Here is a 26808-nt window from a genome sequence, read left to right as displayed (position 1 = left end):
GTCTCTTTCTCTTTCTGCCCCTCCCCCGCTTGAGCTTTGTCTCTCTCTCTCTCTCTCTCTCAAAAATAAACATTAAAAAAAGGAAAAAAAGAAACTCATCGATAATACCATAATGGTAGGGGGCTTTAACACCCCACTTACAACAATGGACAAATCATCTAAGCAGACAATCAACAAGGAAACAATGGCTTTGAATGACACACTGGACCAAATGGACTTAACAGACATATTCAGAATATTTCATCCTAAGCAGCAGAATATACATTCTTCTCCAATGCACATGGAACATTCTGCAGAACAGATCACATACTGGGACACAAATCAACCCTCAACACATGCAAAATGATCAAGATCATACTGTGCATATGTTCAGACCACAATGCTATGAAACTCGAAATCAACCACGGGAAAAAATTTGGAAAGGCAATGAATACTTGGAGACTAAAGAACATCCTACTAAAGAATGAATGGGCTAACCAAAAAGTTAAAGAGGAAATTAAAAAGTACATGGAAGCCAATGAAAAGAATAACACCATAGCCCAAAACTTGTGGGATGCAGTAAAGCCAGTCATAAAAGGGAAGTATATTAGCAATCCAGGACCTCCTAAAGAAGGAAGAAAGGTCTCAGATACACAACCTAACCTTACAACTTAAAAAGCTGGAAAAAGAACAGCAAATAAGACCCCAAACCAGCAGAGGACAGGAAATAATAACGATTAGAACAGAAACCAATTCTACTGAAACCGAAAAAACAGTAGAACAGATCAATGAAACCAGGAGACAGTTCTTTGAAAGAATTAACAAAATTAATAAACCACTAGCCAGTTTGATCAAAAAGAAAAAGGACCCAAATAAATAAAATCAAGAATGAAAGAGGAGAGATCACAACCAACACAGCAGAAATAAAAACAATAATAAGAGAATGTTATGAACAATTATATGCCAATAAAATGGGCAATCTGGAGGAAATCAACAAATTCCTAGAAACATATACACTACCAAAACTGAAACAGGAAGAAATAGAAAATTTGAACAAACCCATAAACAGTAAAGAAATTGAATTAGTAACCAAAATTCTCCCCAAAAAACAAGAGTCTAGGGCCAAATGGCTTTCCAGGGGAATTCTACAAAACATTTAATGAAGAGTTAACCCTATTCTTTTGAAGCTGTTCCAAAATATAGAAATGGGAGGAAAACTTCCAAACTCATTCTATGAGGCCAGCATTACCTTGATTCCAAAACCAGAAAGACCCCACCAGAAAGGAGAACTACAGACCAATTTCCCCGATGAACATGGATGTAAAAATTCTCAACAAGATACTAGCCAACTGGATCCAACCATACATTAAAAGAATTATTCACCATGATCAAGTGGGATTTACACCTGGGATGCAGGGCTAGTTCAACATCTGCAAATAAATCAATGTGGTACCTCACATTAATAAAAGAAAGGACAAGAGCCACATGATCCTCTCAATAGATGCAGAGAAAGCATTTGACAAAACACGACATCCTTCATAAAAACCCTCAAGAAGGTAGGGGTAGATGGATCACACCTCAAGATCATAAAAGCCATATACGAAAGACCACTGATATCATCCTCAATGGGGAAAAACTGAGAGCTTTCCCCCTAAGGTCAGGAACAAGACAGGGATGTCCACTCTCTCCACTGGTATTCAACGTAGTATTGCAAGTCCTAGCCTCAGCAATCAGACAACAAAAAGAAATTAAAGGCACCTAAATTGGCAAGGAGGAAGTCACACTTTCACATTTCACAGATGACATGATACTCTACATGGAAAACCCAAAAGATTCCACCAAAAAAATTGCTAGAACTGATGCATGAATTCAGCAAAGTTGCAAGATATTAAATCAATGCACAGAAATCGGTTGCCAATAATGATGTAGCAGAAAGAGAAATAATCAAGGAATCAATCCCATGTACTGTTGCACCAAAAACCATAAAATAACTAGAAATACACCTAACCAAAGAGGTGAAAAATTTATACACTAAAAACTACAGAAAGTGTATGAAAGAAACTGAAGAAGACACAAAAAAATGGAAAATTATTCCATGCTATGGGTTGGAAGAACAAATACTGTCAAAATGTTGATACTACCCAAAGCAATCTACATAGTCAATGCAATCCCTATCCAAATAGCAGCAGCATTCTTCATAGAGCCAGAACAAACAATCCTAAAATCTGTATGGAACCAGAAAAGACCCCAAACAGCCAAAGCCATCCTGAAAATGAAAACCAAAGCTGGAGGCATCACAATTCCGGACTTCAAGATGTATTACAAAGCTGTAATCATCAAGACAGAATGGTACTGGCACAAAAACAGACATATACATCAATGGAACAGAATAGAAAACCCTGAAATGGAGCCACAAACATACGGCCACAATGTTTGACAAAGCAGAACAGAATATCCAAAGGAATAAAGACAGTCTCTTCAGCAAATGGTGCTGGGAAAACTGGACAGCGACACGCAGAAGAATGCACCTGAATCACTTTCTTACAAAATGGATGAAAGACCTAAACGTAAGACAAGAAGCCATCAAAATCCTAGAGGAGAAAACAGGCAAAAATCTCTTTGACTTAGCCCGCAGAAACTTCTTACTCAACACATCTCTGGAGGCAAGGGAAACAAAAGCAAAAATGAACATACCTCATCAAGATAAAAATCTTCTGCACGACAAAGGAAACATTCAGCAAAACTAAAAGGCAACCGATGGAATGAGAGAAGGTATTTGCAAATGACTTATCAGATAAAGGGTCAGTATTCAAAATCTACAGAAACTTCTCAAACTCAACACCCCAAAAACAATCCTGTGAAGATAGGGCAAAAGACATGAACAGACACTTTTCCGAAGAAGACATCCAGATGGCCAACTGACACATGAAAAAATGCTTATCACTCATCATCAGGGAAATACAAATGAAAACCACCATGAGATACAACCTCACACCTGTCAGAAGGGCTAACATCAACAACTCAGACAACAACAGATGTTGGCCAGGATGTGGAGAAAGAGGATCTCTTTTGCATTGTTGGTGGGAATGCAAACTGGTGCAGCCACTCTGGAAAACAGGATGGAGGTTCCTCAAAAAATTAAAAACAGAACTACCCTACGACCCAGCAATGGCACTACTAGGTATTTATCCAAAGGATACAGATGTGCTGTTTCGAAAGGGCACATGCACCCCAATGCTTATAGCAGCGCAACTGACAATAGCCAAAGTAAGGAAAGAGCCCAAATGTCCATTGACAGATGAATGGATAAAGAAGATACACACACACACACACATACACACACACACACACACACACACACACACACACACACAATGGAGTATTACTCAGAAATCAAAAAGAATGAAATCTCACCATTTGCAACAAGGTGGATGGAATGAGAGTGTATTATGCTAAGCGAAATTACAGAAAGTCAATTATCATATGACTTCACTCATATATGGAATCTAAGACACAAAACAGATGAATATAAGGGAAGGGAAGCAAAAATAATATAAAAACAAGGAAGGGACAAAACACAAGAGACTCTTAGAGAACAAACTGAGGGTTGCTGGAGGGGTTGTGGGGGGGGTGGGCTAAATGGGCAAGGGGCATTAAGGAACACACTTGTTGGGATGAGCACTGGGTGTTATACACAGGGACTGGAATCTACTGGAATCTACTACTGAAATCATTAAGGCACTATATGCTACCTAACTTGGATGTAATTTTAAAAACCAATAAATAGAGAAAGAAAATTAAAAAGAGGTAACTCAAAACTCCAGAAATCAGAAAGGAGACTCACACCATCGTCCTCAGCCAAGATCCCTGGTCATATTCCACCAGTGTCCTTGGCTCACTTCCCTACTATGGTCACAAAAAAGTCAAAACTTCACAGCTTTCTACCCAAATACATCTCGTGTGCTTACTACTAAAACCTAATAAAATAAATGTCTGTGTTCTGATACTACAAAAATTAAAAAAAACACAAAACTAAAAAAACAACTCCCTCAATAATTCATATAATTAGAATCACTGAAGATCTGCATATACTTTCAGTTGCTTCCAGTGCAGCAATTAGGTATACATTCCAGTGTTATAACTGTAATCCTCTTAAGAGATTATTTGAAATTTGACCTTATTCATGATAATTCTTATTAAAACAAGAAACCAAGGATATAGGCAGGATGTCCGATAAAGCAGCATATGTTTCATTTATTTTGAGCCCTAAGGATTGTGACTCTTCAAATAATGAAACCCTTTGACAAAAGTCAACCATATTATCTGCAAAATTCAAAAGATTTTACTACTGACCTTATGAAATATAACGGGGTACAAGATATTCACAGATAGGATAAGCTCCCCTTCTTCAACCATGTCTGCTGGGTTTTCAGGCTTTTTTCCTATGGCATGTGACTCCTGAAGGAGAAAAACGAGTAAGAGACCTTAAAAATCAGACACTGTGACATAGGTAAGAGGCAGTATGGAACAACAGCCATCAGCAAGAGCTGGAGTCAGACGGCCCTGAGTCTGACTCTTAATTTTACTTTAAGAAAATTGTTAAAAATCTCTCTAGGCTTTAGTTTCCTCTTCTGTAAAAAACCAGAAAATACTCAATTTATAGAAGTATTGCTGGGAGTGTGTACATAAAGCATCTGACAATGCTTGGCACTAAGTGCTTAGCCACTGATGATAAAACAGGAGCGATCGACGAATGTTGGTACAACACTGGCATTTACAGTTGCTAACGCTTTTACATACCCCCTCTCATATCACTATGAACGCTTATTTGACAGAGTATGCACAGAGACTCAGATTTAATCATGCTAAATCAGCAAGTTAAGATGCAAATACATGTCTATTTAGCTCTAAAACCAACACTGTCTTGCTTTTTACAACATTATCACATCTTTAATACCTTACACGCTCTATTATGTGTGTGCAGTAACTACAGAATAGAGGCCACCAGGGTGGACTAGTTCAGAAGTACAAAAATAAGTACACGTACAAAAATAAGAGGGAGTGATGTTAAACAAAATGGCATAGTAGGCAGCTCTGGGGGTCAGTCCTTCCACCAAAGCAACCAATAAGATGGAGAGAGACTGGAATTAACTATTTTGGAACTCTGGAAAGTGATCGGTCAGTTACATCCACTAGGGAAGCATCTGATGAGAAAACAAGCCACTGATCTTTCACAAGTAAGCACAGGGTACAAACCAGCTCCCATCCCCATTCCTTAGCTCCACTGCAGGTGTGGAAATAGTGGCCTGTGTTCCTGGAACAGATGGCTGATGTCATATGACAAGCTGTGGGGACCCTGTTCTCCCAAAACTAGGTGTTTTGGTTGGTCTGGTGATGGCCTGATGCCCACACTAGCCTTGGTGTTGAGCCTCCTGCCAGCAGTGGCTTCCCACAGCAGCGGCTACTAGAACATTTAGAGACAGGGCCTTCCCCCCACCCCCCCCCATTTGTGGAGGCAGACATTTAAGGAAATCTTCAACAGGTCACCGGCTGCCCACAGAGGTAATGAAACAGAAATATCCATAAACACACACAACAAGGAATACACACATTGAGAAAAGTTTGGAAAAGTCATAGATAGCTCCAACCCTCAACAAGTAAAAAATTACATTCAGAATGTCCAGGTACCCATAAAAACTTATAAAGCATACACACACACACAAAACAAGAAAATATGTCACATTCAAAGAAAAAAAAAAGAATCTGACAAAAACCATCCTTGAGGAAGCCCAGATATTGAAATTACTGGTCAAAAATGTTAAATCAACAGTCTTTTTTTTTTTTTTTTTTTTTTAATTTTTTTTTTTTTTTTTTTTTTCAACGTTTACCTATTTTTGGGACAGAGAGAGACAGAGCATGAACGGGGGAGGGGCAGAGAGAGAGGGAGACACAGAATCGGAAACAGGCTCCAGGCTCCGAGCCATCAGCCCGGAGCCTGACGCGGGGCTCGAACTCACGGACCGCGAGATCGTGACCTGGCTGAAGTCGGACGCCCAACCGACTGCGCCACCCAGGCGCCCCTCAACAGTCTTTTAAATGCACTCAATAAGCTAAACGAAACCCCAAACAACTAAAGGAAATCAGGTTCCTCAGTAAGATTAGCAGGTATTTTCTCACAGAAACCATGGAGATAAGGGAGTAGGACAACATATTTTAAAACATGAGAGAGAGAGAGAGAGAGAGAGAGAGAGAGAGAGAGGAAGGAAAACAAAAACCATTAAGCAAGAATTCTATACCTGGCAAATATCCTTCAATAATGAAAGAAAAATTAAGGACATTTTCAGATTAAAAAAAAAAGAAAGATGAAGGAGTTCATTGCTAGTAGACTTGCCATATAGAAATGCTAAAGAGAAAGAGAGAGAGAGAGAGAGAGAGAGAAGTAGGGCTCACCCGAAGTGGGACTCGTGTTCACCTGATGTGGGCTCGAGCCCACCCGAAGTGGGGTTCATGCTCACCCGATGTGGGACTCGAACTCACGAACCGCAAGCAAGATCATGACCTGAAATCAGATGCTTAATGACTGAGCCACCCAGGTGCCCACACTTAATCAAATTTTAAAACTTTTACGTATCAGAGGGCACTATCTAGAGAGTGAAAAGACAACCTGTAGAATGGGAGAAAATATTTTTAAAATCACACATATGGTAAGGGTCTAGTATCCAGAATATGCAAAGAACTCTTACAACTCAACAACAAAGAAACAACCCAATTAAAAAACTAGTGAAGGACTTGAATAGACATTCTCCAATGAAGATATATAGAGAGCCGACAAGCACATAAAAAGATGCTGAACATCACTTATCACCTGGGAAATGCATAACCATAATGAGATACCACTTTAGGTCCACTAGGATGGCTACTCTCAACAAAACAAAACAAAACAAAACACCCAGAAAATAACAAATGCTAAAGAGGATGTGGAGAAACTAGAATCTTTGTGCATTGCTGGTGGGAATGTAAAACGATGCAGCTCCTTTGGAAAACAGTTTGGTGGTTCCTCAAAATGTTAAGCCTAGAATTACCTTATGACTGAGCAATTCCACTCCCAGGTATGTACTGAAAAGAAATGAAAATGGACTCAAACAGATACCTGTATATTCATGTTCACAGCAGCATTATTACAATAGCTAAGAAGTGGAAATATGCCAAATGTCCATCAAAAGATAAATAGATGGGGGCACCTGCGTGACAGTCGGTTGAGCATCTGACTCTTGATTTCAGCTCAGGTCATGGGCTTGAGGCTCATGTTATCAAGCCCTGCTTTGGGCTCTGTGATGATGGCAAGAAGCCTGCTTGGGATTCTCTCTCTCTCGCTCTCTCTCTCTCTCTCTCTCTCTCTCTCTCTTCCTCTCCCTCTCTCCCCCTCCTCTGCTCATGCACACTTGTGCTCTCTCTCAAAAATAAATAAACTTAAAAAAGGATGAACAGATTAAAAAAAAGTGGTATATCCATACAATGGAATACTATTCAGTCAAAAAAAAAGAATGAAGTCCTGATACCTATAACACACAGATAAACCTTTGAATCAATATACTAAGTAAAATATGCTGAACACAAAAGGACAAATATGGCATGATCCCACTCATATGAGGTATCTAGAATAGGCAAATTCACAGACACAGAAAGTAGAATAAAGGTTCAGGGCTGGGGGAAAGGAAAATGGGGAGTTCCTTGCTCAGTATAGAATTTCTGTTTGAGGTGATGAAAAAGTTCTAGAAATAGTAAGAGATACCCAACACAGTGAATGTATTTAATGTCACTTAAATTGAACATTTGAAAATGGTTAAAATAGTAAGGTTTAGGGGCGCCTGGGTGGCTCAGTCGGGTAAGCAGCCGACTTCAGCTCAGGTCATGATCTCACGGTCCGTGAGTTCAAGCCCCGCGTCGGGCTCTGTGCTGACAGCTTAGAGCCTGGAGCCTGTTTCAAATTCTGTATCTCCCTCTCTCTGACCCTCCCGTGTTCATGCTCTGTCTCTCTCTGTCTCAAAAATAAATAAATGTTAAAAAAAAAAAAATTAAAAAAAAAATAGTAAGGTTCATGTTACTCAAATTTTACAATAAAAATATACATGGGAGAGAAAACAGATGCCCTTATGTACTATAATGTGCCCAACACAGCATCTGACACACAGTAGGTCCTCAAGAATATGTACTGAATAAAACCATCATGTCTACTAACACTTAATTCCTCACTACTCCGCATCTTAAATTTTTCTGACGGTTTACATTAAGAGCTGGTAGATTAAGGAAGAATGTGGTGAAATCAAAATCCGGAGCAGAACAAAAGTATCAGGAATAGGGTGATGAAAAGGCATGAAGTTAGCCTAACACACAGAGCAAGACTAAGCTAAAAGCAAAAATAAAGGCAGAGATCTGAAAGACCCAGGTATGGGTCTGTTTCTCCTACCAGTTCCCAGTCCCAACGAGGTTTCTCCAGTTTGTTTTCAACTAAGCATATCCAATAGAAAGCCACCACGGAGACACCACTTACGCCTAATGACACAGTTCATCGTTTCATGGGAAAAGGTGCAAAAGAGGAGACTCTTACCATCTCGTAAGCAAAGGTTTCTTGCCTGCAAACCCGATCTATTGTTATGGTTTCTTCCCGCTGTTCCAGAAGCCTCTTTCTAACCCTGCCAGAGACACAAGAAAAATCAAACTTCAATATTCTTTACTGAGTCTTCCAAGGTATCTTCAACACTCAACTTTTATTTTGAAGTAATGTCAGACTTAAAGAGCTGTTAAATTAGTACAGAGAGTCCCCTACACCTCTCACTAGGTTTCCCTATGTTAATGCCTTATATGATCAGAGAGTAATTGTCAAGATCAGAAAATTAACATTAATACAGCATTATTAACTGTAAGTCTTTTTCGAATTTCACAAACTTTTAAACGTGATGCCTTTTTTCCGCCGCCAGGATCCTCTGTAGGACACTGCGCTGCATTTCTTGCTTCTCCTTTCCCTCCAGGTGGCTGCAGTTCCTCAGTTTTTCTTGCCGTTCATAATCTTGACACTTTTGAAGAGCACCGCTCAGTTACTTTGTAGAATATCCTTGAATTCGCACTGACTACTGTCTACTCACAATTAGAGTAAGGTTGTACATTTGGGGCAAGAATACCACAAGAATGATGTCCTCACGGTATCACACCAAGAAGTTCATGGTGTCGATATTCACATGTCTTGTTACTGGGGAGGCTGCCCTTGGTTAAGTTCCTATCTGCCCGATTCCTACGCTGAAGAGATACTTTATTTTCCTTTGTAGTTGCTGAGTATTTAGGGGGAGATCCTTTGAAACCATGCAAATCTTGTTTCTCCTAGAACTTTCACCCAGGAATTTTAGCATTCAAAAGGAGATTTTGTCTGGGGCGCCTGGGTGGCTCAGTTGGTTAGCGACGGACTTCAGCTCAAGTCATGATCTTGCAGTTTGTGAGTTTGAACCCCGTGTCGGGCTCTGTGCTGACAGCTCCGAGCCTGGAGCCTGCTTTGGATTCTGTGTCTCCTGCTCTCTCTGCCCCTCCTCTGCTCATGCTCTGTCTCTCTCTCTCTCAATAATAAATTTTAAAAAAAATTTAAAAAAAATTTTGTCTGCACATATATTACTGTGGAATATGCCTCGTGGTGATTCTCTATTTCCCTCCTTCTACATTTATTCACTGGCATTATGAGAAAGACCAGTCTCTTTTCTCCCATTTATTTGGTCATTTATAGTAACACAAACTCATATTTGTTTCATTCTGTAGGTTAGTACCTAGTTAACTAATATCTAATTAAATTACTCTGCTGATCAAACTGTGGCCATCAGGAACTCCTTCAAGTTGGCTCCCGTTCTTTCAACAAACCCTCATCCTTTTTTTGAGCATTTCCTTACTTTCTAGCACCATAAGATGCTCAAGGCTCACCTGGAATCAACTACTAAGAGCCCCACAGAGACCGTGAGCTGAGCGCTGGGTGTTTTCAATGCCACTGCCATCAGTGCTTCCAAACCTCTCAGCGGAGAGAGGCAGAAAACATGCAGATGTGTATTATCCCACGCATGTACAAACATTTGCATTTCTGTATTTTTCTATCTGGTACATATTTAACCATGAGTTTATACCGACACTCTAATCTCAAACAAAACTCAGAGGGCTCATTTTAGCCCTCAACCTTTCCTTGTAACTTCTTTCTCCACGGGTAAGAAACCCGGCTCCCATTACCCATTAATTAATTCACTTATTTGTTCAAGCCTAGAAAACACAGTTTCAGAATCACTAAGTCATGAACAGTACTTTTTGTTTTTAGCCTTGCAACACTGAATCAAGCTACGCTTCTGCAGGACTTAGGTCAGTTCTTTCTTCCTCATTCTCTTCAGTGTTGTCATCTGTGACACAGCGTCATTTGTTAGTTTTTGTGCTCTATTTTGGGTCCCCCCAAATAACTCACATCCTGGCTGGTTTTTTTTTTTTTTTTTAATTTTTTTTTTCAACGTTTATTTATTTTTTTTTGGGACAGAGAGAGACACAGCATGAACGGGCGAGGGGCAGAGAGAGAGGGAGACACAGAATCGGAAACAGGCTCCAGGCTCTGAGCCATCAGCCCAGAGCCCGACGCGGGGCTCGAACTCACGGACCGCGAGATCGTGACCTGGCTGAAGTCGGACGCTTAACCGACTGCGCCACCCAGGCGCCCCCTGGCTGGTTTTAATTGATTGCTTTGGAGACAGGTAAAGGATAGGTGAGACCTCACTATGGTCCTAACGGTCAGAGTTATAGGTACATATAATGTGTTTACACACACACACACCCGAAGAAGCACCATTCCCTCCTCATCCCTACTAACTTGTTCCCATTCCTTCCTTATTTCCCACCCCTTTCCCACCCACCCCTTGTAGGCAACCAATCTCTACAGTTGTGGTTTATGCTTTCCATTTGTTTTGTTCAAATAAGCAAATATCTGTGTATTTTCTTAAATTTTGTGGGGCACCTGGGTGGCTCAGTCAGTTAAGCGTCCAACTCTTGGTTTCAGCTCAGGTCATGATCTCACAGTTTGTGAGTTTGGCCCCACATCGGGCTCCGAACCGACAGTGCAGCCTGCTTGGGATTCTCTCTCTGTCTCCCTCTCTCCCTCCCTCTCTCCCCTCCCCCACTCGCCCTCTCTCTTTCAAAAAAAAAAAAAATCTTTTTCTATCAGAGTTCAATTTAGGAGGAAAAAAACCTACACGGTAATTAGAACAGAGAAAGCTTAATCTAAGGAAGTATTAACTTTAACAGATGATTAGAGTAGTGATTAGTAAGTAAGAAGTAAAGAACTGCAGAACATAGGCATAGCATACATAAGGAGCATCCTGTCCTCTGGGCTGAGACAGAGTGCCCAAGAAGTCTTCCTTTTCTCCCCGCAGGACTGAGATGCACAGTTTGTTAAAGAGGCCATGGCTGTGACTCCCTGAAGGGCAGAGAAAGTTGCTATGGTGCTCCAGCAGCAGAACTGCTGGAAATGCAGGGTACGAGGAGGAGCTGCACAGGGGAAACATGAAGGTGGGTGGAGGGGCAGGGAACAGTGCTGGGCAACGGGAGCTACTGACAGCCAGGTGCTGTGCGCCCTGAACAGCGGCCCAGCAAGCAAAACCCTTCCCTCTTGCAAAGTCTCTTCTGCACTTTTACTGACAAAGCTTAACAATGTGCCAGTTGGCCAAGGATAAGGACCGAGGTCCATTTTTACAGAGAAGGCAAAAAAAAAAAGGCAAGTTTATAGATGAGAGCCAACAAACTGATACCTGGCAAACTGAGTTTTTACATAAAAGGTGGCATATGCTTTGGGACTTTGTTTGTTTGTTTGTTTGTTTTTAATAAAGTTTATTTGAGAGAGAGAGCAAGAGAGAGCACACGTGGGGGCGGGGGGGGGGGCAGAGAGAGAGAGAAGAGAGGGAATCCTAAGCAGGATCCTATCAGTGCAGAGCCCCAACTCAGGGCTTGATAATCTCATGAACTGTGAGATCATGACCTGAGCTTCACCTACTGAGCCACCCAGGCGTCCCATGGGGCTTTGCTTTTTTCATGTAACAGTATCTCCTAGAAACTATGCTATCAGTTCATCCTTCCTCAGCCTTTAGTATAGCTGCACAACACTTAACTGTATGGATGTCCTATGGTTTGTTCAACACTCTCCTATGTATATATTTAGGGCATTTCTAATATTTTGCAATTATAAACAATGCAACAATACAAACAAACAATAAATAACCCCGTACATATTGTATTTTCATACTGTTGGAGGTGTAGCTCCAGTAGAGACTGCTTAAAAGTAGGATCGCTTGGGTCACAAGGTAAGCACCTATGTCCTTTTTGTTACACATTCCCAAATTGCCCTAGAGAAGGCTTGTAGCAGTCTGCATTTCCATCAGCAATGTACAAAAATGCCCATTTCTCCATGGCCTCATCAAAAGAATACATATTTTTAAATGTGTGCCAGTCTGATAGGTGAGAAAAAATATTGTCATTTTAATTTGCATTTCTCTAATTACGAATATAAGCATTTTTCAGGGCGCCTGGGTGGCTCAGTCGGTTAAGTGTCAGACTTCAGCTCAGGTCATAACCTCACAGTTCGTGGGTTCAAGCCCCACATCGGGCTCTGTGCTGACAGCTCAGAGCCTGGAGCCTACTTTGGATTCTGTCTCCCTCGGTCTCTGTCCTCCCTCCGCCGCTCACACTCTGTCTCTCAAAAATGAATAAACATTAAAAAATTTTTTAAAGCACTGCATTTACCAAATTATTTAAGTTTTTGTCTTGTTGCTAAATTCAGCTTTATAGGTGAAACCTGTAGTTTCAAATTAAAATCTTTACTGCCATTGCAGAGGTCAAAGCATTTAAAAAATAAATAACTGTTATCATGATGTTTAGTATTCCTATCCAAAAGAGGACATCTTTCAATGTTTAAGTCTTTTTCCAAATCTTCCCAGAATGTTTTAAAAATTTCCTTACCTAACTTTTACACATTTCTTATAAATTTATTCCTACATAGTCTTCCTTTTGACTATTATAAATGGGATTTTCTCCATCATTATGTCCCCTAATTGTTTGTATATATGAAAGCTACTTTTTTATAATTATCAATTTTGTATGCTGCTCTTATACTAAATTCTTGTTTTTCTTGTTTCTTTGTTTTAGCATTGATTTCTTTCAAATTTTTCAGGTATACTATTGTATCACTGGCAGATACAGTTAGTGTTTCTTCTTTATCTACTCTTATCCCTCTACTATTTCAAACTTTTTCATTATTATAATATTTGTTATGGTGATCTGTCATCAGTGATTACAACTTGCTGAAAGCTCAAATTTTAGCATTTTTTACCAATAGGTATTTACTTGAAATAGGTACTTTTTTACACATTAAACTACTGCACATTTAATAGACTATAGTGTAAATATAACTTTGATATGCACTGGGAAACCAAAAAAAATTCATTTGACTCGCTTTATTGCAATGTTTGCTTTATTGTGGTGGTCTGGAATTGCCCCACAAGATCTCCAAGGCATGCGTGTATTTAATGAAAGTTTTAAAATTTCCAGGTAGGGGGTCTGACTCTTGATTTCGTCTCAGGTCATGACCTCACAATTCATGAGTTCAAGCACTGCATCAGGCTTGGATCCTCTGTCTCTCTTCTCTCTCTCTCAAAAATAAACAAGCACAAAAACAATTTGGTGGGGCAGCACATGGGTGGCTCAGTCAGTTGAGCATCCAACTTCAGCTCAGGTCATGATCTCATAGTCCAACAGTTCAAGCCCCACATCAGGCTTGCTGCTGTCAGCCTGTCAGTGCTCAGCCCGCTTCAGATCCTCTAGTTCCCTTCCGATGCCCCTTCCCCACTTGTGCTCTCCCATAACTTAACTAACTAAATTTTAATTTCCAGGTAGGTTGGCCTGATTTTTGTTTTTGTTAGTAAGCTCTAGTTTTGTCATGTTGCTATAAAAGTGTTGTTTACAGTAAAATTTCTACTTTATGGATGTTACTGATGTTTTCTTTGTGATCTAATATACAAACAACTTTTTTGAGTACACCACGTCGTCTTTTCCATCAGGTTATAAATTTTAAGTACAGATCTCCATAAAAAACAGCCTATTATTATGTTGTTGAGAGCTTTTCTCCTTTTTTTTTTTTTTACCACTTGTTATTAAAGTGTCCTATTGTTAGTGTGTTTAACTATGCATTTTGCATCTCCTATAGTTTTGTTCTATAAAGTTGATTGCTGTATTATTTTTTTCTTATTTTTTTTTTCAACGTTTTTTATTTATTTTTGGGACAGAGAGAGACAGAGCATGAACGGGGGAGGGGCAGAGAGAGAGGGAGACACAGAATTGGAAACAGGCTCCAGGCTCCGAGCCATCAGCCCAGAGCCTGACGCGGGGCTCGAACTCACGGACCGCGAGATCGTGACCTGGCTGAAGTCGGACGCTTTACCGACTGCGCCACCCAGGCGCCCCTAGTATTTTTAAAGTTTAAATTTATTTTCAGAGAGACAGAGACAGCATGAACGCAGGAGGGGCAGAGAGAGGGAGAAAGACAGAGAATCCAAAGCAGGCTCTGCGCTGCCAGCACATAGCCTGATGTGGGGCTCAAACTCACGAACCATGACCTGAGCCAAACTCAAAAGGCAAACACTTAACCAACTGAGCCACCCAGATGCCCCTGATTGCTGTATTATTTGATATGTGTGTATACATACATATATTTGTGAATATATATTTCGTAAGTATCCTATTTTAATTGGAGTTTGTGGCTTATAGCATTAAGAAGTGTCCTTTGTTGGAGCGCCTGGGTGGCTGAAGTCAGTTAAGCCCCTGACTTCAGCTCAGGCCATGATCTCATGGTTTGTGGGTTCAAGCCCCACGTCCTCGGGCTCTGTGCTGACAGCAGGCTAGAGCCTGCTTCAGATTCTGTGTCCCTCTCTCTCTGCCCCTCCCCGGCTCACATGCTCTCTCTCAAAAATAAACATTAAAGAAAAAAAAAAAGTGTCCTTTGTCACATTTAATGCGCTAGGGCTTGAATTCAATTTGCCTTGTATCAGAACAGCTACACCTGTTCAATTTCTCTTTTCATTTATCTGTAATATTTTTGTCCAATCCTTTATTTTTCTCTGAATCACTTTATTTTACATATGTCTGTTGTCTCCACAAGGTTTTTGTTTTATGAGCCAAGTCTAAACCCCTTTTAACAGGTTGTAGAGAACTGATGCTTTTGGTTTCAATTATATCACATTTTCTAATTATATGTATTTTATGATATTAGCTGTTGTGTTCATTGGGAGATGTGTATTTTTGCTTGTCTGTGTTTTAAAAATTGAGGAGGGTTTGGCACTTATTTTTGTTCCAGTGGTTACCTCTGTACTTACATATATTTTAATACCCTTCGTTACCCATTGCCTTATTTAATATTTTACTAAATTTGCCAAGTTTTTCATCAGTATTTTTTAAAATCACTTACTGCCTACACATTATCTTCTTCCTCTTTTCTTATCCCATTGTTTTAGCTACAATCTTCTAATCTGTTACAACATACAACACTTGTACATTAGCCTTCTGCCTGTATCCTTCCTCTATCAGTCCTCTGGTGAAAATTTCCCACTCATCATTTGGTTGGACGAAGTTCATCCTTTAGTATATTCCTCAGAAATGGCTGGTGGGTGAGTAATTATCCAAGATTTTGTACATTACAATTCTTTTTCTATAGCCTCAATACGGAAGGACATTTCAACTGTATAGAAAATCCTTTCACTGAGCTTTTAAAAAAATCCTGCTCAGCTGCTGTCTTCTTTGTAAAATTCATGTCATCCTAATTCTTTCGCCTTTGTGCGTTATGTGTTCTTTTTGCCTAGAAGCCTTAATGGTTTTACCTTTATCTCTGAAATCTAATAGTTTTATTAGGATATGCCTCAGAATTGATAATTCTGGGTTAATTTTCCCAGATACCCAGTGAACCCTTTTAATTTGTAGATTCAGATTTTTTTCCAATTCTGGAAATTCCTTTTAGGTTATATTAAGTATTAATTTTATTCAATTGTTTTATTTTTTCTCTTGAAGGACTCATATAATATGAATGTATTTTGTCTTCCTTGTCTGTTTTCCATTCCCACTACTTCTCTCACTCATTTCTTTCTTTACATCACTTCATTCTAACTGTATTCATGTCTTTCTTTGTCGCCTCTTAGTAAATTTTCATTAGCATCTATTCTGTTTTAGTTATTTCATAATTCATTTAAGGTAATTTTGTCTTTCTCTTCCGTTTTCCAAATTCCATCAATTTTTTTCCCCATTCCTCTTTTTCTCATCATTCCTGTTCTTAGTTTTGAAATTTCAGGGCCATCTGAGAGGCTCAGTTGGTTGAATGTCCAACCCTTGATTTCAGCTCAGGTCATGATCCCAGGGTTGTGGGATAGATGCTGAGCATGGAGACTGCTTAAGATTCTCTCTCTCTCTCCCTCCCCACCCCCCACCCCCTCCCTGCTTGTGTGCATGTTCCCTCTCTAAAATTAAACAAAATAAAATAAAATAAAATTTCAGATTCAAGGTGTTTTCACACCCTCAAATGCTTGTTTTAGCATATTCAATTTTGTCTGGAATGTAGACTCATAGTTTCTTAGTTATTTTCTGGGAGAAGGGGAGAGACTCATAGTTTCTTAGTTATTTTCTGGGAGAAGGGGAGAGACTCATAGTTTCTTAGTTATTTTCTGGGAGAAGGGGAGAGACTCATTGTTTCTTAGTTATTTTCTGGGAGAAGGGGAGAGATTTCCTCAGTTGATTTGTAAAAACAGATGTTTCCTGATTTTCTGCAATAAAGTCCCTATGGATTTTATTTCTTCTTATTCATTCTGTGTTAGTTGTGGGGAAGGGGTTTATAAGATTCCTAGTTTAGTGGTACTCTTTTCTGTCATTCTAACAAAGTCCAGGTAAATTAAGAGTGTTTTTTTGTTTGTTTCTATTTTGGCGACAGGCTTAAGAGTCCTTCAATTCTGTGGTTCTCTTTTTCTTGCAGGACGCTAAAGTTTCCCCTTTCAATCCTTTATGGTGCACTGAACAGTGCTTTGTTGCCTAGCAAAGCGACAGGGATGGGCAGACTAAATGCAACTGCTATTTTCTTAAACGTAGTATTGTTGAAACTTTTGGGGTGACAGATTAAGTTTCACTAGTACCCATGTAGCAATTACCTGTACTATTTCTAGGAATTAAAATCTTTAAGCAGTTAAAAAATTTGAAAAATGCTGATGACAAGTTATTTAGCTTAGTATAAACACGGTAGCATGTATCAAAGGAGAATCAATCTCTTCCAAGGGACTTTTGCTCTCCTTACAGGCATAAAATGAACCCAGTAACTCCTTTATTAGGGCAAAGAAGGTGCTAGAATTTGATTCATTTTATGCCATAATAAAATGTATTTATTTTATGCCATGTAATCAGGTTTTGTTTTTATTTTTGTTTTGAAGTTACTGGTGGAGAGAAGAAAGGACAGTTTAGAGAAAAAGAAAGCATAAAGATACAGATTTTAACTTTTGGCACAAGTCTAATTTACTTGCAGTACTGTTAAGGTTAATATTACTTATATTTTATTTATTTTTTATTTATTTTTTAAAGTTTGTTTTTGAGAGAGAGAGAGCAAGCGAAGGAGGGGCAGAGAGAGAGACAGAGAGAGAGAGAGAGAGAGAGAGAGAGAGAATCCCAAGCAGGCTCTGCACTGTCAGCACAGAGCCCAACATGGGGCTTGAACTGACAAACCGTGAGACCACGACCTGAGCCGAAACCAACAGTCGGGTGCCCAACTGACTGGGCCACCCAGGCGCCCCAATATTATATTTTAAGTACAAAAGTTTCGGGGCGCTTGCGTGGCTCAGTTGTTAAGCATGTGACTTCGGCTTAGGACCTGATGTCACAGTTCATGAGTTCAAGTCCCATATCGGGTGAGCTCAAGCCCCACCTCAGGTGAGCATAAGCTCTGCTTCTCTCTCTCTCTCCCTCTCTCGCTGTGTCTCTGCCCCTCCTGGGATTCTCTCTCTCTCTCTCTCTCTGCCCCTCACTCACTTGCCCACGTGCTCGTTCTCTCTCAAAAAATAAATAAATAAAATATTTAATAAATAAGTAAATAAAAGTTTCATTCAAAGTACACATAAACAGGGGCGCCTGGGTGGCTCAGTCGGCTAATCGTCCAACTTCAGCTCAGGTCACGATCTCGCAGTTCGTGCATTCAAGCCCCATGCCAGCTGTGCTGACAGCTCAGAGCCTGGAGCCTGTTTCAGATTCTGTGTCTCCCTCTCTCTCTGACCCACCCCATTCATGCTCTATCTCTCTCTGTCTCAAAAATAAATAAGCATTGGGGCGCCTGGGTGGCGCAGTCGGTTAAGCGTCCGACTTCAGCCAGGTCACGATCTCTCGGTCCGTGAGTTCGAGCCCCGCGTCAGGCTCTGGGCTGCTGGCTCGGAGCCTGGAGCCTGTTTCCGGTTCTGTGTCTCCCTCTCTCTCTGCCCCTCCCCCGTTCATGCTCTGTCTCTCTCTGTCCCAAAAATAAATAAACAAAAAAAAAAAAAAAAAAAAAAAAAAAAAATAAATAAGCATTAAAATAAAAAGTACACATAAATAATCCCAGCAGAGTAATGCTGTACCGACTCCTTTTACATTAGATTATACATAAAATTCTCCTACATTTCCTATGGAAGGGACTAGAAGACAACCGATGAGATTTAGTTGATTTAGTAATACAAAACAGCTAGGTGAAGCAACGTGTAAAATAATCTGAAAATTACTATTCAACATGGCTTAATAAAATCATTATAAGCCAACTGGTACAATAAACAGTATGGAGGTTCCTCAAAAAATTAAAAACAGAACTACCCTACGAGGCATTTATCCACGGGATACAGGTGTGCTGTTTTAAAGGGACACATGCACCCCCATGTTTATAGCAGCACTATCAACAATAGCCAAAGTATGGAAAGAGCCCAAATGTCTATCGATGGATGAATGGATAAAGAAGATGTGGTATATATATACAATGGAGTATTACTCGGCAATCAAAAAGAATGAAATCTTGCCATTTGCAACTATGTGGATGGAACTGGAGGTATTATGCTAAGTGAAATTAGTCAGAGAAAGACAAAAATCATATGGCTTCACCCATCTGCGGACTTTAAGAGACAAAACAGATGAACATAAGGGAAGGGAAACAAAAATAATATAAAAACAGGGAGGGAGACAAAACAGAAGAGACTCATAAATATAGAGAACAAACAGAGGGCTACCGGAGGGGTTGTGGGAGGGGGGATGGGCTAAACGGGTAAGGGGCACTAAGGAATCTACTCCTGAAATCATTGTTGCACTGTATGCTAATTTGGATGTAAATTTTAAAAAATTTAAAATAAAAATTTTTTAAAAGTTAAAAAAAATAAAAAGCCAACTGGTATGTTATTAAATATAGCATGGGGCACCTGGGTGGCTCAGTCGGTTAAGTGTCTGACTTTGGCTCAGGTCATGATATCATGTCTTGTGGGTTCGAGCCCTGCGTCGGGCTCTGTGCTGACAGCTCAGAAGCTGGAGCCTGCATCGAGTTCTGTGTCTCCCTCTCTCTCTGCTCCTCCCCATTCATGCTCTATGTCCCCAAAATAAATCAATGTTAAAAAAATTTTTTTAATATAGTAAAGAAGTTTGCTTTGTAGCAATCTCTTTTCAGCCATTTGCCTAAAACTACTTTCACAGCTTTATGAACGTTTCATTCATTCTACTCACTCTACAAATATCTACTGACTCCCTATTATGTGCCAAAGTTCTGGGAACTGGGGATACGGCAGTGTGTGCAACAGACACAGTTTATGGAAATTTTAAGTAAGTCTAGCTAGGAAGACAGAAAATTAAACAAGTGTATCATAAGTTTGATGAGTATTTCAATAGGGAGGAAGCGACACCTGGGTGGCTTTGTCAGTCAGGCGTCCAACTTCGGCTCAGGTCGTGATCTCATGTTTGTGAATTGGAGCTCTGCATCAGGCTCTGTGTTGTCAGCGAAAATGCCACTCCAGATCTTCTGTCTCCCTGTCTCTCTGCCCCCTCACCTCACACTGTCTCTCAAAAATAAATACTTTTTAAAAAATACAGAAGTACAGGGGGCTACATGAGCATCAAAGGGGACCTAAATGGGAGTCCACAGTCCTTTGGTTAAGACTTGAAGGATGAGTAGAAGTCAGCAAGACCAGAACGATAAGAAGGGAATGTTCTAGGCAAAGGCCTGGAGTGAGAGCACATTCCAGGAACTGAACCACAAACTGGAGTGTAGCTGAAGCATTGCAGAGATACAGCTGAAAACATTAGCAAGATAGACGCCCTGTGAGCCAATGAATAATTCAAGACTTTTGCCTAAGAGAAACTGAAAGGTTTTAAGACAGGCACAACCAGATGTGCACCTCAGAAAATTCCAACGCATCAACCAACAATAGAGAGCACCAACGGAAGCAAAACAACACGATGGGCTTAAGGGCAATACATAGATGAAAGAGTCTGGACTCTAGAAGACCCTTCAAAAACTTTAGGAATGTTACAGGAAGAGCTCCGGATATTAGAAGTACATCTATTTCCCAAGGAAGAGAGAGAAGTTGTAGTCATGTGGAAAGGCATCTTAGGGCCAAAATAAATGGAGTTTTAGATGGGAGAGGGGCCCAGTGCGTCCTGAGCCATTTGAAAGAGACAGTGGTTGAAAGGCAGATTTGGACTATAGGTGGAAGGCTTCATATGTCTAAGGAATCTGAAATATGTCGCAGAGAAGAGGGATAGCCATTGAAAAGTCCATGGCAGATGAGCATGCTCGGGTGGTAGCATGATGAATAAATCAAAAGGAGAAAAACTGGGCCCAGGAGAGGTGGGAGGCTTTCACAGTGCTCCAAGCATCGCTAATGTAAACACTAGCCATGGCGATTAGGCAAACAGATTTGGCTGATATTATAAAAGAAACCAGGGTGGAGTTGAAACACCTGACTAAATGGTCGAGGAGGACAACAGGAAGGGTAGGATCAAGGTTACAGAAAGACGATGTGGTGTGAAGGAAGTGGGCTACAAACTGGAAAATTATAAACGTCACTATTACACACACATTTCCTCTAGTGTTATCACAGCGCAGTATAAAGTGTGACTGACAGACCAGCACTGATCTGACAGCTATCTGTAATCCAATCAGTACAGACAACGAGAGTAAGCATTTTTTTTCGAGAGTAAGCATTTAGCAACACTGGAAGTAATAAATGAATTTAATAAAGTTGCAGGATACAAAATTATTATATAGTAATCAGCTGCATTTCTATACAGTAATAATAAAGTAGCAGAAAGAGAAACTTTTTAAATAATTCCATTTACAATTGCATCAAAAAGAATAAAACTGTAAGGAATAGACTTAACCAAGGAGGTGAAAGGCCTGTACTCTGAAAACTACAAAACACTGATGAAAGAAACTGAAGATAACACACAGAAATGGAAAGATACTGCATGCTCATGGACTGGAAGAATTAATATAGGTAAAATATCCCTACTACTCAAAACAACCTACAGATTCAATGCAATCTCTATCAAGATAACAGCATTTTTCATAGAACTAGAACAAATAACATAAAAATTTGTATGGAACCAAAAAAACCCAAACAGCACAGCAATCTTGAGAAAGAACAATTCTGGAGGTATCACAATCCCAGATTTCAAGATATACTACAAAGCTGTAGTAATCAATGAGTATGATACCGGTACAAAAACAGACACATAGACCAATGGAACAGAATAGAGAGCCCAGAAATAAACCCACACTTATAGGGTCAATTAATCTATGAAGAAGGAAGCAAGAATATATAATGTGGAAAAACAGTCTTCTTCAACAAACGGTGTTGGGAAAAACTGGACAGCTACATGCAAAGGAATGAAACCAAATCGCTCTCTTACACCACATACAAAAATAAGCTCAAAATGGATTAAAGACCTTAATGTGAGACATGAAACCATGAAACTCCTAAAAGAAAACACACATTAATCTCTAAATATTTTTCTAGATGTCTCCTCAGGCAAGGGAAACAAAAGCCAAAATAAACTATTGGGACTATACCAAGGCAAAAAGTTTTCACATAGCAACAAAAACCATCAATAAAAGAAAAGGTAAATTACTGAATGGGAGAAGATATAAATGATATATCCAATAAAGCATTAATATCCAAAATAAAGAACTTACACGATTCAACAGCAAAAAAGCCAAATAACCCAATTAAAAATGGCAGAGGGCCTGAACAGATGTTTTTCAAAAGAAGACATACAAATGGCCAACAATGCTCAACATCACTCATCAGGGAAATACAAATCAAAACCACCATGAGCGTGCCTGGGTGGCCCAGTCGGTTAAGGGTCCAACTTTGGCTCAGGCTTGAGCCCTGCATCGGGTTCTGTGCTGACAGCTTAGGAGCCTGGAGCCTGTGTCTCGTCTCGCTCTGCCCCTCCCCTGCTCACACTATGTCTCTCTCTCTCTCTCTCTCTCTCAAAAAGTAAACAAACATTGGGATGCCTGGGTGGCTCAGTCAGTTAAGAGTCCAATTTCAGCTCAGGTCATGGTCTCACAGTTTGTGGGTTCGAGCCCCACATTGGCCTCTGTGCTGACAGCTCAGAACCTGAAGTCTGCTTCAGATTCTGTGTCTCCTTCTCTCTCTGCCCCTCCCCTGCTCACGTTCTCTTTTTCTCTCTCTCTCAAAAAAATAAACATTAAAAAAATTTTTGAAATAAATAAACATTAAAAAAAATCCCAAACCACCATGATATACCATCTCACACCAGTCAGAATGGCTAGAATCAAAAAGACAAGAAATAACAAGTGTTGGCAAGGATGTAGAGAAAAAGGAACCTTTGTACACTGTTCGTGGCAATTAACTGGTGCAGCCATTGTGGAAAACAGTATGAAGGTTCTAGAAGGGGAGGGGAGGGGAGGGGAGGGGAGGGGAGGCAAGGGAAGAAAAGAAAAGAAAAGAAAAGAAAAGAAAAGAAAAGAAAAGAAAAGAAAAGAAAAGAAGAGAAGAGAAAAGAAAAGAGAAAAGAAAAGAAAAAAGAAAAGAAAAGAAAAATACTATATGATCCAGTAACTCCACTATTGGGTATTCACCCAAAGAAAACAAAAACACTAATTTGAAAAGATATATGCATCCCTAGATTTACTACAGCATTATTTACAAGTCAAGATATGGAGACAATCCAAGTGCCCGTGGATAGATGAATGGATAAAGATGTGATATACTTACACAATGGAATATGACTCAGCCATAGAAAAGAATGAGATCTTGCCACTTGCAACAACATGGACAGACCTAGAGTATTACGCTAAATGAAATAATTCAGACAGAGAAAGACAAATACTATACAACTTCACTTATATGTGGAATTTAATAAACAAAACAAGCAAACAAAAAGCAGAAAACAGCCCCATAAATACAGAGAACAGATGGTTGCCAGGAAAGGTTGGGGGGGGGGGGTACAAACTGGTGAAGGGGAGTAACAGGTACAAATTTTCAGTTGTGGAATAAGTAATCATGGGGATAAAGGGACAGCAGAGAGAATACAGTCAATAATATTGTAATAAATAGCCTTGTGTGATGACAGACGGTAGCCACACTTGTAAGCATAGAACATATATAGCTGTCAAACCACTAAGTTGTATACCTGAAACCAATGAAGCATTGTGTATCAATTATACTTCAATAAAAACAAATTCAAGGCAATGACATATTTAAAAAAAAATGAAAACAAAACAAAACAAAAAGCATAATGACCTGGAAGTTTTCTGGGAAAAGTTGTCTTTGACAGCCTTTTTTAAAAATCTTCAAAAAATAATAGTAATAATAAACTTTGGTCTAAAAAAAAAACAACCACAAACTTTTATTGTGTTTGTGGTTGTTGTCCACCCCCCCCCCCCCGTAGGCTTCACACACAGCAAGAAGCCCAACACAGGGATTGAACTCAAGACCCTGAGATCAAGACCTGAGCTGAGATCAAAAGCCAGACAAGAATGTTTGTCTTGTCATTCCACTTTCCTAGTAATTCATTGGTATCCTATTTTACAAAAGTATGAATTTGTCAAAAATTAAACATTGAAAACAAAAGATAACTGGTTCTTTACAACAGCTTGAAAAACACTATCAGCATATTTCACTTACACTGAAATCTAAGTAGAGTAACTGCATTCTTTGTAAACACACATTTTATTTATTTATTTATTTATTTATTTATTTATTTATTTATTTATTAATGTTTATTATTTTTGAGAGAGAGAGACAGAGCACAAGCAGGGGAGGGGCAGAGACAGAAGGAGACAGGCTCAGGCTCAACTATGTGGGGCTCAAACTCACAGACCACGAGATCATGACCTGAGCTCACTGACTGAGCCACCCAGGTGCCCCTACACACATTTAAAAATAAACATAAATCTGGGGTGCCTGGTTGGCTCAAGTCGGTTGAGCATCCGACTTCGGCTCAGGTCATGATCCCATGGTTCGTGGGTTCCAGCCCCATGATGGGCTCTGCCCTGACAGTGAGGAGCCTACTTTGGATTCTCTGTCTCCTCTCTCTCTTCCCCTCCCCTTCCCTCTCTCCCACTCTCTCAAAAATAACCATTAAAAAAATTTTTAAGGGGCATCTGGGTAGCTCAGTCGGTTAAGCAGCTGACTTCGGCTCAGGTCATGATTCGTGAGTTCGAGCCCTGCGTCGGGGCTCTGTGCTACAGCTCAGAGTCCAGAACCTGCTTTGGATTCTGTGTCTCCCTCTCTCTGCCCCTCCCCTTCTCATGCTGTCTCTCTTTCTCTTCCAAAAATAAATAAACATTAAAAAAAAATTTTCATTTTTTTAAATAAACACAACTCTGAATATGGACTGGACATTAGTTGTTATTTACTGCTAATTTTCTTAGGGTAATAATACCACTCATTACGTAGAAGAATGATACTTTTGGGAGATATACGCTGATATATTTAGGTATAAATTACTGTCTGATAACTTACTGAATAGTTCGGCAATAGATAAAGCCTTGCAGCAGGTATCTCAAACACACACAGCTAAAGCAAATACAGCCAAATGTTAACAATGGTTGAATTGGGGAGGGGGGGGTGGTGATAACTATAGGTACTTTCAACCTCTGAATAACATAATGTTGAAAAAATAGTTAAATAAGTACCACATAATAAAAGTAAAGCCTTCCATACCCCAAAGTCACTAGGTCGGTGTCCTCTGGGATGACTTCTGGGTCCTCACCCTCCTCAAGGCACTTTAATTTATCAAGGCTAAAACAGAAACAAAAAGGAAAAGCAATCACCCATCTTGTCCACAGAGAGTCAGGTTTGTGTCCTAAAAATATCATTAAATAACTAAGTCAGATCAAATCCGGCAGGCGGCTCAGAGGAAGTCAGAATTCAAGACAATGATTTCTGTGCCGATATTCTATAAAGAAAGGATACGTGGCCGATAGACATATGGCGGCTAATGCTATTACATGGAGAAAGAGATCGTTTATATTTTCACCCCATTGAAGCCACTTTTGGGGGGGGGAAATTTTCGTAATAGCATACCCGGAAGGTCCCCAAAAGGGACCACAGTGAATCAAGGTCTTAACGCTCCTCTGGTTAACGCTCCTCTCCTTCCAGCCTCATCATTGCTAAAGCTCCTCCATTGTCAAAGTGTCTTGTCAATGGCAAGTACACATGCCGTTACTCTGACCGCTTTCCTATATTAATAAGGACTTAAAAAAAATCACGGGGGGAGGGGAGGAGGAATTAATCTTTCATGCAGCTCTCCCGTCCCTTCACTCCAACTCGCAGAAATAGTGCATTCCGATCACGGGACATCTCCCAGGGTTCCAGGAAAGCTCTAGCAGGTTTAAAGCTTTCAAAGGGCGGCCCTTCTACCCGGGGAGTAAATCACAGGCCCTCCCAAGGAGGGTCCCAGGGAAGCGCAGTAGCAAGGCTGCAATCAGGTTGGCCCCAAGCAACAAGAGCCCCTCGGCCGCGCACTCACCCGCACACGGTCCGCAGCTCTGCTGCCGCCTCCAAGCTGCAGCCCAGATCCCGGGCCACCGCAGCATCCTCCTGGCCCCACTCTGCGACCCCTTGGCTCCCTGGCAGCGCGGATGCTTGCGGCTCCTTCAGCGACAAGTCCCCTTCTCCGCGCAACCGGCCACGCCACAGCTCCCCGAAAGCGCCCACATAGAATGCACGCGTATTTAGCTCGGGAAGCTCGTACTCTGGAAAGTTGCAGCTCCCACTGCTGGAGACGGGGTCCTGCCTGCTACCCATTCCGTGGCACGTTGGGCCGATCCGGGTGCCTTCAGCCATGTTCACCCACTCCTTTCCCTGCAAAAGCCGGATGATCAAGACTTCGCGGAGCGTAATGGGACTTGTAGTTGCACGGGGCTCGGTCCGAGGGGCGGCGGGGCTGCGTGGGCTCAGCTTCAGACACTACATTTCCCAGCAGGCCCCGGGCCGGGCACGCCCCCGGGCGCGGCACCGCGAGCTTCCGCGCTCAGGGCTGAGCGCATTGTTCTCAGCTCGCGGATTCACGAGCGGCTGTTGGTTGGGTTCTCAGTCCGGGGTCACCTGTGTTGTTGCTTTCCCGTCCCCCACAGTTACGTGGCGTCGCTCTCTGCTAGGTAGGGCGGCCTCTGTACGCCCTTCGATCCCCGATCTTTCCAGTATTTGGACCCGGGATGCGAGACTTTTCCTTGACTCCGGGGTTCGTGCGCTGCGCTGTTGCCTCACTGTCCCA

The 26808-nt window shown here is 40.7% G+C and overlaps 1 protein-coding gene across 5 annotated transcripts in view; it reads right to left on the bottom strand.

The window, feature by feature from the left end:
• SNAPC3 (small nuclear RNA activating complex polypeptide 3) overlaps window positions 1-26383 on the bottom strand; it is a 70163-nt gene extending 43780 nt beyond the window's left edge. For all 5 annotated transcript variants that reach the window (XR_006959656.1, XR_006959655.1, XR_006959657.1 and 2 more), the window contains exons 1-4: window positions 26062-26383; window positions 25254-25331; window positions 8588-8672; window positions 4333-4437 (exon numbers count right to left, since the gene is read on the bottom strand). Coding sequence is in view for 2 of the 5 variants with exons in the window: in XM_047064779.1 (XP_046920735.1) it covers window positions 4333-4437; window positions 8588-8672; window positions 25254-25331; window positions 26062-26378 (585 nt within the window). In the remaining 3 variants the exon portion in view is untranslated. The remainder of the gene's footprint in view (window positions 1-4332; window positions 4438-8587; window positions 8673-25253; window positions 25332-26061) is intronic.
• Window positions 26384-26808: the final 425 nt, after the last annotated feature.

Source organism: Lynx rufus, unplaced genomic scaffold, assembly GCF_022079265.1.
Source record: "Lynx rufus isolate CCGP_SWC_20201006 ecotype Redwood Valley unplaced genomic scaffold, mLynRuf1.p SCAF_10, whole genome shotgun sequence".
Classification (NCBI taxonomy): Eukaryota; Metazoa; Chordata; class Mammalia; order Carnivora; family Felidae; genus Lynx; species Lynx rufus.
This window is presented reverse-complemented; position numbering and strand designations above follow the sequence as displayed.